Source organism: Gallus gallus, chromosome 22 (genome assembly GCF_016699485.2).
Source record: "Gallus gallus isolate bGalGal1 chromosome 22, bGalGal1.mat.broiler.GRCg7b, whole genome shotgun sequence".
NCBI classification, from domain to species: domain Eukaryota; kingdom Metazoa; phylum Chordata; class Aves; order Galliformes; family Phasianidae; genus Gallus; species Gallus gallus.
Window position 1 is genome coordinate 2,633,245 of NC_052553.1, and position 14,944 is coordinate 2,648,188.

General features: G+C 54.7%; 1 protein-coding gene across 3 annotated transcripts; it reads left to right on the forward strand.

The window, feature by feature from the left end:
* Nucleotides 1-450: 450 nt before the first annotated feature.
* On the forward strand, nucleotides 451-6,448 carry IDO2 (indoleamine 2,3-dioxygenase 2). 3 transcript variants are annotated; one of them, XM_424397.8, is made up of 10 exons: nucleotides 451-599; nucleotides 1,356-1,451; nucleotides 1,925-2,044; nucleotides 2,138-2,256; nucleotides 2,545-2,559; nucleotides 3,097-3,196; nucleotides 3,289-3,406; nucleotides 3,626-3,677; nucleotides 4,611-4,759; nucleotides 5,772-6,440. In XM_424397.8, the coding sequence occupies exons 1-10, from the start codon at nucleotides 501-503 to the stop codon at nucleotides 6,119-6,121; spliced, it is 1,218 nt and encodes a 405-aa protein (XP_424397.3). In that variant the 5' UTR covers nucleotides 451-500; the 3' UTR covers nucleotides 6,122-6,440. The 3 variants fall into 3 exon arrangements, with proteins under 3 accessions (XP_424397.3, XP_046759376.1, XP_040507474.1); XM_046903420.1 differs by having other exon boundaries at nucleotides 1,360-1,451; XM_040651540.2 differs by having other exon boundaries at nucleotides 451-1,451; nucleotides 5,772-6,448.
* The last annotated feature ends 8,496 nt before the right edge of the window (nucleotides 6,449-14,944 follow it).

The window sequence follows — 14,944 nt, forward strand, 5'->3', positions numbered from 1 at the left end:
CGTGCTCAGCCATTAAGAAGTTAGCTGGAAACGCAGATTAATCTTCAGCTGACATGAAATGTGACTCTGGGAGCTTTGCTCCCTGCCATGCAGCACTTACTGCATGGCAGCAGCTTCAGCTGTGGCTCCCCTTAATTTACCTTGGCTGCACTGAGGCCGTTATGAGTGCGTAAATCAGCAGCACTGTGCAAACCCAGGGCTGAGAACTGGGTTGGTGCACACACCACTCCCCCAGGGACAAAATCCTCAGTCCTGTGAGGAGGACAATATTGGGGTGCCATGCTGGAGCTTCTCCCCATGTCCCCATATGGGGGGCACAGCTCGCAGCCCCCACCCCAAGCCCGCCGCAGGGGCCGGAGCTCAGCGCTTGCTTATCAGCAACCTTTACTCATGTTTGCTCAGCCCCTCCGGCCACGGGTCCCCCCCCAGGACAAGGTTCGGGGCCGGGGCACAGCGCTGGCTCAGCACAAAGCAGGGCAGCACGGTGTGTCCCGGCTGGGATGGAGGCTGGGGACGAGAAGGAGGAGAGCCCACTGCCCGCGGCGCTGGGCCGCTTCCAGCTCTCCGAGGAGTACGGCTTCCTTCTGCCCAGCCCTCTGGTAGGACACGGCCGTGCCCTCGCGTGGCAGATACTGGGGTTGGTGAGCGCCGTGCTGGTTGGGTTGACACTCAGCAGTGCTTTACAGTAGTTTATAGAAGCAATGAGGAATGCATGCGAGGCTTTGGCTTAGGCAGATTCATAGGACAAATTCCTCACTTTAAAAATGATTGTGCTGGCTGCAACAAACGGCACAGGGGAGAGGAGCAGGAGCTTTGCTATTCAGATAGTGGCTGTGGATTTACAGCACTCTATACGAGGACGAGGAGGGAATTTAGATGGCAAATCTCCCGTGCTGCAAGCGGTGCCATTTGTCACCGGGCGCAGTTTGCAGCGGGAGCTCTCAGGGACAGGCAGTTTATCGGCCATTAGTTCACAATCACACGGGCTGGTATTACAAGTGGAGGAACCAGACACGAGCCATTAGCTGCAATTTGAGGGCTGGACGGGGTGCTCCTGTTCCTTGTCACAGAACCTTCTCCCGTGCAGTGCAGCACTGCCCTGTGCACACCTGGCACTGCCATTGTGCTCCCTTTCTGTGACCTGCAGCTGCTTCGCACTGCAGCCCAACCAGGATGAAGCGGCTGTGTCCAGGTGTAGACTTGCAATGACCAAAATCTTTGCCCAGGGCTGTGCTTATCTCCCAGCCCTCTGTGCCCTGAGCAGGATCAAGCTCCCAGCCTCAGAACAGACCCATGCATCTCGCTGGTCCCCAGTATGTGATGTGCTGACACCCTCCCTCCTGCCATCTCCCCAGACAGAGCTGCCACCTTCCTACAGCGTTTGGATGGACATTGCCCATGAGCTGCCCCAGCTGATCGCCAGCCGCCAGCTCCGTGCACGCATCCACCAGGTACATCTCACCATATCTGGATTTGGAGTGCTCTCACACTTCAGTCTGACACAGCTGGGTCTGCAAAGGTCCATGCGAAGCAAACCAGTAGTGCTCTGACTGGGTCGGATTAGCACCAGTCAATTCTGGGCCTGTGAAAGCAAAGTGCTGTTTTCAGCAGGGAGACACACCAACATCTCCAACACAGTACAAAAGCAAAGCCTTAATTTGGCACAGAGCTAACTCACTGCACAGCTGCTGAGACACCTCGTGGTGCAGGGCAGTGAGATCCCAAAGGTCACCAGGATTCATCACATGCAACCCAACTGGTTCCATCCACAGCAAACCCTGCAGGGGTGGGAGAGAAAGAATGGACATCCATGGGGAGAGCACAGGGCTGGGATGTGCAAGGAGAGGTGCCAGGAGGGCGCTGCTGGGCTGGGAGCATGCAGGTCACGTGTGCTGCCCATTGCTCATGAGGGTCTCTCTGCCAGATGCCACAGCTGAACACTCAGCACCTCCGAGGACGTGAGGAGCTGCACCTGGCCCACCTGGTGCTCAGCTTTCTCACCATGGGCTATGTCTGGCAGGAGGGCGAGGAGGGCACCATGAAGGTAACATCAGTCCCTGCTCTGGGGACCGCAGCTGTCCTGCAGAGGTGATGCCAGAGCTGGTGCAAAGCCCCGTGCTGTGCTCTGTGCCCCCAGGTGCTGCCCTGCAACCTGGCTGTCCCCTTCTGGGAGGTGTCACAGACCCTGGGGCTGCCCCCCATCCTCACCCACGCAGATTTCGTCCTGGCCAACTGGAGGAGGAAGGATCCCAGCGGGTAACCAGGCGAGCGCGGCTCCTGTCCAGCACAGAGCTCCCATCACAGCCAGCACCATTTGGAGCCACCGCAGCCTGGGGCTGACCCATGGCTGAAGGCCAGGGAAGGGTTTTGCCCCATGGCACACATGGGGGCAAGTGGCCAAGGGCTGGAACCTCTCACTGGCAAGCAACCCTGTTTGTGTCCTATGCAGCACAGCCCATTGCTAGAACTGTTTATAACATCTCTCTCTCTCTCTCTGCTTCTCTTTTCATGTGTATTTGCTGTCGATGCTCAAAATGCCTCCAGGCCTCTGGAAATTGAGTAAGTATTTAAGATGCTTATTTATTTTCTAACAGCATTAGTTTCGTTTGAATTGCTGTAGTGCTCCCACACTGCAGGGCTCTGCTGGGTTAAACCTCTCACTCCCAGTACACAACAGAAACAATTCAGTCCTCAGCACACAGACACCACTGCAACAGCAGCAGAGCACCATGGCCACGGCAGAACAGCGGCTGCTCCAGCCTCTGCAGAGCAGTGCCGCCAAGGAAGAGTTTAGGATCCTCCAGAGGCAGAGCAGAGCATATCCCTGCTTACCTGTACTTGAGGAGTAGGACATTTGCACCTAGAAGGTTTTTCCCCAAAGACTGAGCTATGCTCTGGCCCAGCACTGGGGCAGGCAGCTGCATGCTGAGACCTGTGCAGATCCTCCAAACCACTCACCCATTTCTGGGCTGTGGCAGTGCATTGGTGCTCAGTGCAAACTGCTGCAGCAGAGCTCAGCCCCTGAGCACACCACACGTGGTGTCAGGGCTGGGGACAGGCAGGGACACAAGGAAACAGCTGCTGGCTGCCCTGCAGGAACCTGGAGCCCATCATATCACTGCCTGGGGGAGAGAGCCTGCGTGGATTCATCCTGGTCACACTCCTGGTGGAGAAAGCAGCCCTGCCTGGCATCAAGGTAGGGTTCTCAAGCCCCACAGCCACCTGAGCCCACAAGTATTCAGGGCACATCTCAGCCCACCACTTCATGCTCTCCTCTGCTCCTTGCAGGCCACCATTCAGGCCGTTCATGCCCTCCGGCACCTTGATGATGAGCTCCTGCACCGAGCCCTGCAGGGGTTGTCAGCAGCCATTGGAGACATGGACAAGGCCCTGCAGCAGATGCACGGTACTAGGAATGGGTGCACGGTAGCGGCAGCCTGCACCCTCAGGGCTCATTGGATGCATGGTATTAATGTATGTGCCTGGTCCTTAGAGCACCTCACCAAGCCCTGCTCTGAGGGCACAGCGGGGTCCCCTCGGCTCAGGGAGCCCACGGGAAGCATTGCTGCAGGTGCCATCACCTGCCTCTTCCCCCAGTAACACCTCTGGTCTAATTTCCACCTAGATTACGTGGACCCAGCAGTATTTTACACTGTGATCAGGATCTTCCTCTCTGGGTAAGTGGGGTGTGTTTCCCTCCACCCACACTACCTGCTCATGGCAGCAGGGATTTGCTGTCCCTCAGCTCCCTGCAGGGCTGCCAGCATCACAACCCGCTCTGCTCTTGGCCTTCTCAGAAGGCTTCTATTTTTATTTCTGCTCAGCATATCTCAGCATTCCGAAGTCAAAAGGCTCCATGCATCCTCATGATGTCTCTTTCATTTTTTATCCGAGCTGACCTTGTCCTGATGGTCATCAGCCTGGAAAAACATGCCTTTGAATTCCCTTCTGCTTATAACAACTTCCCACTAGTAAAGGTTACTATAAATACATCCCTGGGAGAACTAAAAATGTTAAGGTATTCGATAATGAATCTATTTTCTCTGCAATTTGAGCAAAATCTGCTCCTGCAGTCAAACAGCTCCAGCAGCCAACACTAAAAGCTCCATGAAACGGTGCATTCTTCAGAAGGTCAGGAGATATTTTTGTGCCAGGCACATTATAGCTCTGAAATTAGAACTCCTCTTTCCATTTGCAGGAGAGCATTTATCCATTTTTGCACAAGCAGGGTGACACAGCTGTGAGTTAATGGTGTGCAGAGGGGGAGGCAGCAGCACAGCCCGGATCCCGGCCTTGCTGGGGATGAGCATCTTTCATGAGAGGGAGGAAATCACATTTTGGTCTTGTTCTCTGCTGAAATAAAGGCAGTGGATGAGGATGCAGCCCCGGGGCTCATAGCAATACACACCATTATGGCTCTCTCCCCGCACCGTGACCTTGCAGTGCACCTTGATGTGCTGTTTATTCCTGAATTTATCTCACATTTGAGGACAGCTCTGAGGGCGCAGTGATGCACGGCCAGGGGCAGGAAGGCAGCACTCCGTCTGCCAGCCCAGGGTCACTCCCTGCAGCCCAGCACTGGCTGTGCTGACCTGTCCACGTCTGTGCAGCTGGCGGGACAATGCAGCCATGCCCCACGGGCTGCTCTACGAGGGCGTCTCCGAGCAGCCCATGGCGTTCTCAGGAGGCAGCGCAGCACAGAGCTCCGTGCTCCACGCCTTCGATGAGCTCCTGGGGATTCAACACAGCCAGGAGAGCAGTAAGTCCAGCATTTCTCCCTTCTATCAAAACAAATCAGGCACTGCACAGAACCAACCCACTGCACTGCCCGTTGTGCAGCGCCCATTGTGCCTACAGCAGGTACAGCAGCGCACCTCACCCTCCAAAACCCTTCCGCTGTCTCTGGCTGTCCCCAGTACATTATATGAGGAAGTCCATAAACCAGGCTCTGGCACACTTCTGTGCTGCTATAAATTCCCAGAGGAACAGACTTTGTTTTTTGCATGTCAGCTCTTTGCTGAGGTTATATATGGGTACAGAGCTGAGGAGCAGAGCACGCCAGCACCCTGCCAGTAACTGAGCTCATCCATTCACATCACTCTGCCCACAACAGAATGTGTTTATCAGAAATTAGCAAAGCCAGCCTAATAGCAAATAATACATAAATGCTGAGAGCAAAGGCTAAAACCTGCCTTTTAGGGTTAAAGCCAACGCCAAGGAAGCACTGACCTAATATGGGTTTGCTTCTCAATTAATTTAATGCACTTGGAAAGCACTGAGGACAGGGAGGCTGCGCGGGGATCTTGCTGGTACTGAGCAGCAGAACTCAGTGCCAGGGGCAGAGGGGAACAGCCAGCAGGAGGCAGGTTTGGGGGTTTTGGGGTACCCCACAGACCCTGCAGCAGGGCACTGCTGTGGGGCTCAGCCCTCGCTTGCTTCTGTGCTCAGGGATCCAAAAGGTGAAACCTTTTCCATAAGGCATCCAGGAGAGGGAGGGGAGGGCAGGGGCAGTGCCAGCTGGGAGCTGCTTGGAGAGCCTTTGCACTGGACTGTGGACAGGCACCCATCCTTCTGCATCTCCTCTTCCCTTGGATTTACATCACAGCAGCTCCTAAAGGTTCTCCAGTGGTTTAACATTAGCACTGTTATTTTTTTCCAAGAGCATAGGCAGGCCTTCCAAGGGCAGACAAGAAGGGGAAAGCAATCTAATATTTCCACCTAAAGAAATGCCTCTTTTCATTCCTCCCCACGTCTCTGCTGGTGTTTTGCAGCCGCGTTCCTGCACAGGATGAGGGACTACATGCCCCCTCCCCACCGCGCCTTCATCAGGGACATCAGCCGAGCGCCTTCCCTGCGGCAGCACATCCTCAGCTCTGCAGACCCACAGCTCCGTGAGGCGTTCAACCACTGCGTCACAGCTCTGGCTGACTTCAGGTCCCACCACATCGCCATTGTGTCCAAATACATCGCTGTGGCCAAGGCCAAGGCCGGGCAAAAGGAGGCTGGTTCCATTGGGAAGCCCCCGGCTGCGCTGGAGGCCAAGGGGACCGGCGGGTCACACATCTTCATCTTCCTGAAGAGCGTCAGGGACAGCACCAGAGAGGGGCTGATCAGTGCCTGATGCCTGGCATGGTGCCTGCTGCGCCGTGCATGGAGGCAGCGCTGGAGGCCGGGGCTGCAGCCCCTCCTGCTGATGCAGGTCTCAGCTAACTCCTCCATCCCTGCCTGCCCTGCAGCATCTCTCCCGGGTTTCATTATTCCCTGCTGCACTGAACACCAGCCTGCCTGAGGGAGGAGAGTGCTGCCATCCGTCACCCCAAAGCACACAGGGAGCACCATCCCAAGGCACCAGCAAGATTGTGCCACCCGATGGCCTCTGTGATGCTGGGACTGGGGCTCTGCTGCAGGAATAACACGGTCTAATAAAGCTGCAGCTCCTAGGAACGAACCATGCTGCTGGGCTCGTTACAGGGGCAGTTCCTAGGTGCTCATCTGCTCTAGAACTCCCCAGAAACCCAAACATGCTCTCCCGGCTGAGAGCCCGCTGCCATCACGAGGTGGCAGCAGAAAGCTGCTTTTCTCCCAGTGCTGCGCAGCTGCCCGGGTGCGAGCTGCCAACAGCATCACTGGTAGCCCAGGAAAGAGGGGGGGGGGGGGGGGGGGGGTGAGCAGATGATAAAACATAACATTAGTTTGCACTTTGGGAGTGCTGACTGTGCCAGCAGATTGCAGGACAGTGCTTCCCACTGTGACCCAAAGCTTTTGACACCCAGACCTGGCATCTATTGGGCACAGACCCTCCTGCCTGCACAGCAGCGGAGCACAGCATTGCAGTACTGGGACAGGGCACCATTCTGAGCCCAGGGAGTCCCAGCACCCATGGCTAACAGGCAGCTGCAGGTCATCAGGGGTGAGATACAGTGATTCTTGTAGCCCTTTCCAACCCAAGATACTACGTGGCTCTATAGCGCCTGGGTTGGAAGCAGCAAGCTGTCCAGCCTACAAACAGGGCTCTGATTGCCCTGCACTTCATTATTACTTCTGTGTCAGACAGTTTTGCCTACTGCAATGCCTGCTTCCAGGCTGAGTAACAGGCAGAGATCCTGAACAGACGTTGCAGCCACAGCCGGACCACAATTACTCACAGGGTGGCTGCTGGCAGGCACTGACTGCCCTGTCACTGCAGTGCTCCAGTCATCCAGAGCCAGCTGGGATGGGGAGAGCAGAATGGGCCCTCTGGGGCTGCACACAGAGCTGCAGCCCCATATGTCTGGAGGGATCCTCATCTACACCCTGTGCACCCCTTCCCCAAGCCAGGACTCAGGACGGGGACACACAGCCACATCAGTGCCAAGATGTCTGGGATAGCTTTTTCCACAGTACCTGCTGTTCAACTGGCCTGGCTTCACTGAGAGTACCCCCAGATTCCCCGGCATCCCAGGGGAAATCAGGCCACGCACATCCATGTTTTGTCTGCCTGGGTCTGCTGGCACAGCCACCAGAGACAGATTTCACACCCAATCAGTGTCTCGGTGCAAAAATAGCGCTGGCAGTGCCACTTCTCCTGCACTATCAGAGGAAAGTCAAGGTCCTTTGAAATGAGGTTCCATTCCCATAAGGGCAACAAAAAGCTCAGCGCATGGTAGCTTGAATTGTTAAAGCTCCTTGCTAAATTTTATTTGGTGCCCTCTTTTGAAAGGCAGTCTTAAAACTGGGGCTTAGGAGAAAATATCTTCAGTAAACAACCTATAGGAGCACGGCAGCGCCTCTAAATCTTTATCTGGCAGCCCTCGTTCCACTCCATCTTCGTTCCTGAATAGCTGCTGCATATTTTATGTAGGAGATATTTCATGCTGATGATTGTCTTGGGCTATTACATTTCAGACCATTTCAGGCAAACAGCAAACTGGAGTGGGGGGGGTGGGAAGTCACTCTAAATGCAAAATGTAGTGAGGGCTCTCAGAGTGAAATGAGACAGGGGGACCAGAGGGGACATGGGACCCCCCCTGCATGGCCCTCAGCTCACAGTACTGCTTGGGGATGAGAAAAGGTAGAGACAACTTACAGCTTTCCCAGGTGGACAGAGGAAGGGCTCACTGTACCTGCAATGCTATAACATGATGGAAAGCACAGCAATAACAGCAGAGCGGCAAAGTCTTTGGCTGCAGTAGATGAGGACAAGGCCAAATGCTGCAGCCATAGGTGTAGAAATGAAGAAAAAGAGCTGCTTACCTTCAGAAGGCCGCAGGTAGGCAGGGATCCCCAGTGAGAAATCCTCACCTCCACTGCCAACCTTTAAATGAGGGCTGGGAAGGGGTGGATCCTGGCTCCAGCCCTTCTGGTCACTCAGGTACATTGCTTACACCTGAGCTCCTCCGGGTTGGCCCTGCCTTCCCACCAGGTGCTCCATCACTGCTTCAGGCCATGACTCAGCACTGCCACTCCAGTACCCACCTGCAGTTCATGGAATGCTGTGTGAGAGCAGTGCAGTGACGGCGCTGGCACCGATCAGATCTGCTCCATAGAGTGTGTGTGTGTGGATCCTGCACTGCTATGCCCCTCCTGTCTGCTCCTGGCAGCTGGGACGGCTGCTGTGCCACAGCTTTGATTTCTCTGTTTCCAAACTGCTGTTGTCTACTATTGATCACAAGGCGCAGACATCTGAGGTCTCAGGTGCGTTACAACGGGAAGCACGTTGCATTTCAATAATGCAGTGGGCTCTGTGCCTAAGGATGTTGTGATGTGTTTGAAAACAGCACAGTGCTTCACGCTCATACGAAAGCATAGCAAATTTGGGTGAGTGGAGCATGGTGCACTGGCACGGGATGTCGCTGTTTGTTGGGCTGCACTCAGCTTCGCACCAGCTCCTGGATCCCCCATGGCTGGGGGAGTTCCTGCCAGGTGGCTGATGGAAGCCCAGCACAGCAGAAGTGCCACAGAGCTCAGCCACAACCCCTGCGGTGGCTGCAGACCCGAATTAGTGCTGCCTGCACAGCAATCTGCCTTATCAGTACAAACAGAGGTGCTGCACACAATTCCATTGTGAGCCTGCAGCACAGGAGCCACCCAGCACCATGGTTCAGCACAGCATGGCGCAGCACAGCATGGCACAGCACAGCTCCGGGTGTTTCTCAGCTTTCATAAAACCTGTGCGAGAGCCCCTTAGTAGCCACAACCAGCTCTGCTCCACGGCACCCACATCACATGGCACACAGAGCCCAGGGTTGTGTCTCCTGCCACAGCTTTTGTCCCTGTGAACATTTGAAATCGAACAAGAATATAAACATTTGGATTCCAGACACTTCTCAGCCCTAACCTTATTTATCATACTTGGCTCTGCTCCTGGAGTCAGGGCCAGAAGAGGCTCTGAACATTTTGAGTTATTTAATATGCTGCATGTAGATCAATCTTGCTCTCCCCTCTAGCCACAGGTTTCCCTTTGTGGGTTGCTGCACAGTTATTATGTCCATCAATATCTAAGTAATTAAAACCCACCATTATGCAGGTCCTGGCTGCCTTATGAGCTTCTCATAAGCTATAAAACATTTCATGGTCAACTTTCCTTAAGTGCCCAGGAGGTCTGTAGCACCATCGCAAATTCCCTGCCATTATCCCTGCCGTTATCCCGAAGGCCCCATGCACAACCACCCTGCTGGAAAAGCAGTGAGCCCCTGCACCTCCTGCAGCTGCCCCTGCACCACGGTCACCCTGTGATTTGTGCCAGAGGGGCAAACCGGGAGACAAGCACTTGCCTTTCTCCTGCATGGCTCAGCTGCTGGTCTCATAGCAATTTATCAGCAACAACCAAGTTTGCCTTGCAGTTTCCACTTGGGAGGAACAGGAGGACATGGGATATAACTGCCATAACCTCCTTGGCACCACTGCTCGCTCGAGACATGATGCTGTGCCTGGTGCATGCCCTGGGCACTGCGTCCCTTGGAGCACCTGGCCTGGCTGGAGCACAGAGGGCTCCGTCTCTGCCTGCGGGATTGCTCACCTTGGCAAGAGTGACTGCGGTCCAGATATGATGAAAGGACATGACTCAAGCCAAAAAGTGCTAATTACAGCTCAGACGGAGGAGGAGACAGGAACTGCCACATTATGTCTAATAAGGGAGAGGAATAAAGAACAGATTGAAGAGCCGTCACCGCTGAGATGATGAACAGGGGCTGTCCCAGTGGCACAGCTGTGCTGGGAATGCCCAGGGCACAGCATCTCTCATGGATTGCTTCCACCATTTGTGCACCCTTGAGTACCTGCCACACCACGCTCTGCCTCATACGCTCCTTGCCTTGGGTCCCTGCCAATGTCTTCCTGGCCCTGCCACCAAAGCCCAGAGCAGCCAACGCAGGAGGCTGCTCCTGCGTTCCCATGGACTCCGTGCTGGGAACCAGAAGCAGTGCAAAGCGAGCAGCCAGCTGGAGACTGCCTGGAGGGCCCTGAGGGAAAGGACTTGTTTCAAGCCCAAAGTCCCCAGGGTTGGTGCAGCATTTACAAAGCTTTGCACCATTAAAGCCGTTCATAAATAGAAAGAACCGGCAACTAAAACATTAGCATTTGAATAAAAATAGCTTTGCAAAGCAGCCAGAGCCAAAGCCAGGTCTTGGCAAAGGTCTCTGACCTCCTTCGAGGACTGAGAGTGCAGGAACTGCACACAGACCCGCAGAGCAGAGGAGCACCCCGGGTGTGCAGGGACAGGGTAGTGTACACCCCGGGCTGGGGACACAGTGGATGTTGTCCCCTAAGGGAGCCAGAGGAGCACACAGCCACCCATATCCTCACCACTGGCAGGGATATGCTTTGATTGCAGCACTGCAGTACCGGGGCTGTCACCTTCTGTATTTACACAGAGCCGCGCACAGCGGGTTCCTTCTTTACGATGAGGAGCTGGGGTAATTTGAATAGTAAATACTATGAAGAAAGTAGATTACTATGAAATACGGATTTTTCCAATAAATAAATTATGGCTGTATTTGCATGTATAATACCAAAAGGAGGCATCTGGGACCGCTGCTGCTAGTTGCAGTACTGCCTGACATGACAATTAGCAGCAACCAAACATCTCTCTCCTCCAGCTCCCCTGTTGCTCCACTTGGTTTCATGTTAGGGATAGTGGGGTACTGCTGCTCGGGCAGAGCCCTTTTCCTGCCTCTCCTAATGAAGGAAGCTCTGCCACGAGCAATGGCTGGGAATGGTGCAGCCCCAGCACTGCCCACACTTGGCCACGCCATGCCAGTGGTGCCCATGATGGGTGCAGGATGGGCAATGCTGGGTGCAGTTCTCTGAGCACATGCAGTGTCTCTCCTGGGTTTATCACCTCAGCGTTCTGCTGATGCTCCGTGCCTGTTTGCAGTTCGTCATGCAGCCCTGGTTGCTACACTGGGATAAACAGCAGCAAACAGCGACGGATGCATCTCCAGCAGAGCGGTGCTGCAAGGCGAGCCGCAGCATGTCTTCCATCAGCTGTGTCAAATGGATTTCTTAAATAAGAAGAAAAAAAGGGGAAAAAAAGAAAAGGCTCTGCTATTATTGCAGTGAGAGGCTGCCTCACGCTGGGCTCTGCTGCTAAATCTGTTCTGTGTTTACTGTCTGCAGGAACAGCAGGGAGCCTTCCGAAAAGGCACCGGGGTTCCTCCATTTTTCAGCAATCAATCATGCTTTGCTTGAGCCATTTTTATCCTAACAGAAACGGAAAATATTTTCCTGGTGTAATTTCTACTGATCAAAGAATTTTCCTCAACAGAGAGCAGCCCCGGGGCCCCGCGAGGAGAAAACCACAGAGGAAACTATTTCCCTAACGAGGAGCAGGGGAACGGGCTGCATGCAGGGGGGTGAGCCAGGACACGAGCCCTGCGAGGCCGGCAGCAGGCAGCAAGGCTGGCGGTTCTCTTCCCAATTAGTTTGCTGAACAAGAGCCCTGGTGTGTGCCTGCATGCAGCAAAGAGCTGTGCCTGGGGGGTATCGGCACCTCTCTGTGTGCAGACGGCGCTGGCAGAGGCAGGAGCAGCTCTGCTATTGGGGACCAAACCCTGTGCTAAAGGACAGCCACCAGATTTTGTTTACTTTCTCCACCAGCTTTTCCTAAACAGCTTCAGTAAACGCTCCTCACTGTGGCCGGAACTGACTCAGCTTGCAGCACGGAGGGGTTTTTGTGGATGGGCTCACCAGCCTCGGTTACCCCGCAACACAATCAGTGCTGTTTACTGATGGAGGATTTTTTAACTTCCATTTGGGATTGGCGTCAGAGTGGCGCACGGAGCTCCCGGACCATCCCTGCAGCCCCCACACTCCTGGGACAGAGCAGCACAGGGACAGCCAGGACTGCTCCCACTGCCATGCGCCTGTGCTCATCAGCAGCAGGGTGCCCTGCAGATGTTACACCCCCAGCTCTGAAATGCTTTCGCCTTTCCCTGCCTGCTGCGGGAGCAGAGCCTGGTTGGCCATGTCTATATCCGCACACACGGCATCATCCTTGTCCCCTTTTCTCCCCTCTGACACAGAGCTGAAATAAACTTGCAGCACTAAAACCGTTCTTTTGTGTTTGAACTGTGTGCATAAATAAACCAATGCAGACAGATGAAAATATCCATAAAGCAGATCTGACATTTGACAAGGATTCAAGGGCAGAGCTCTAGAACAAAGACAAGGCTTCCTTGTAAACAAGGCATCAGTCACTTAGATTACAGTAATTAGGCAAAGCGACTGCTGGGAAACTTCTCGAAAGCATGGCTGCAAAAGCAAAACGCATCAGGGGCAGCGCTGGGTGTGCAGCAGCACTGCAGGACCCACATTGCTACCCTGCTCTGCCCTGCGGACTTCAGCCCAGTGCTGGGAGCTGCCGCCTCACCTCCTGGGGATGGGCTTTACAGCTCTCTTATTGCTCCTGAGCAGGAGCTGACATGTGATAGGAACCAACGCTGGCACAGCGCAGTGACCTGACCTGACCCCAGCCATGGGGCTGCGCTCCTCAGGGCAGCACAAAGCCATCGTGGGGGCCCCATTTTGGTACCCCCTGGGCTGGGAACTCCCCGGACCGGCAGCCAACACCTGGCATCTGTGCTGTGACCACGTGCTGTCGGTGTCACAGCCAAGACAGGTTTAGGCTGTGGGGTGCCCCAGGAATAGCGCTGACATGGGGGTGCAGAAATTGCTTTTCACTGGGTACAGAGTGAAGGCTGTTGGGCCACAAGAGAGGGTGACATAGAGGAAAACACCATCTGTTTTCTCCAAGGAACTCTTTTATTACTGAAGGAATGAAACACAAGACTGATGACACCACAATTTCAAGCTGATCTCCCACACGATTTACGTTCCCACTGATTTCCTGATAAATTCCCACAGCGCAATGCTGGGTGTTTTCCCAGCTCTGATGAGTTCCCTTCACTCAGCATCACCCAGCTCAGTGTTCCCCAACCCCGCTGGCACGTCACACCCAGCCAGCTGCAGCTGCTCCCAAAACAACAGCCAGGGGAGGATCTGGCATTGCCTGGTGCTGGGTGGCACCACTGCAAGATAAGGAGTGGAAATCGGTCCTTGCAGGGCTCCGCTATCAGCCGTGCCCTTGGGTGAGGAGCTCAGCCCCAGGGGTGATGGGTGGCACTGAGGCCCCAGCAGCAGCACAGAGGCACACAGCCCCAATGCAGGGCAGCCCAAAGGCGGTGGCAGCCCCCAGAGTGGGGGGCACTGCAGACCCCCCCACCCCCAAGCAGGATTTCCTCCAGCCCGTCCCCGCACAGCAGACAATGCGCTGTCTGACAGCTGCCGCCGTCGCCGTGCTGCAGCTGTCGGGAGCCCCAGGAAGATCAAACAGGAAACTCAGCAGAGAAAGAGAAGTTATTTCGTGCCTGGAAGTCTGAACTTTCATGCTCAGCCTGAGTGGCGCGGGAGGAAGATGTTGAAGTCAGCACGTTGAGCGCTGCCCTGGAAATAGGGCACTGTGCAAAGCCCCCACCCACCACTGCCCAGGGCAGAGCTGCTCACTGCAGCTGTACAACGCTGCACCTATACGACAGCTGGAGTGCCACCATGCAGCATGGCACTGGGCAAGCCCTGCTGGGGCAGACGCCAGCCACAGCCTCCCCATCAGCAGCAGCCCCAGACCCAACAGAGCCTTTTTCTCCAGAAATCAGTGCTGAACTCGAGGCTTCTCTGGAAGCACGCAGGCTTTGAGAGCTGCCAGAAGTTTCTCTTTCTGTTCTGTTTCTTCGTGGGCATGATTTACTTACTGTAAGTGGCTATTCATTATGTCCTGCGCTGCATTATTAACTCAGTGATCCTACATTTAGCAGGGAATTTATGAGAAATGGGGAGACATTCATTATCAGGAACACCACCGACTTTACTCTTATATGGTCTCCCTGCAGCAGCAGCCGAGCAGCGCTCTCAGCCCGACGTGGTGCTGCTGTGCCAGGGCTGCACACTGCATGCAGTGCCATCACCTCCCGGGGGTCACTTCCCTCCCAGCTCTGCTTCCCGGAGCTGTAGAGAAAGGGAAGTATTAACCAGACTTGGTGCACATTTTTTCCCTATTGACAGCTTGGAATTAGACCTGACCACGTCTTCCAGCTGCTGAGAAATGTCGGCCTTTTTCCCATATTTTAGGCAGTTTTGTGGGCAGAACTGTCCAGAGCTGAGCTGAGAATTCCTTTACTTCCCAGCAATCGAGCTGCATGCAGCACAGCTGCAATTAGAACAGACCACGTTGTGCTGCACGGTGCAGTCTGAGATGCACAATGCAGGCACTGCAAACACACGTGGCCATGTGGATCCCCAGCTTTTAAAAGCAAAGAGCACAGACTGCACCGTGATCGGGGGTCAAAGGTTCCCAGGTACTCTGCTAAAGAAACAACAGCAACCAATCAATAAAAGATAAAGGGGGAAAAAACAAAGCCAACGACAAATCGGAGCGCTGTGCACGGCACTGGGGCACTGGGCAGAGGCTGCT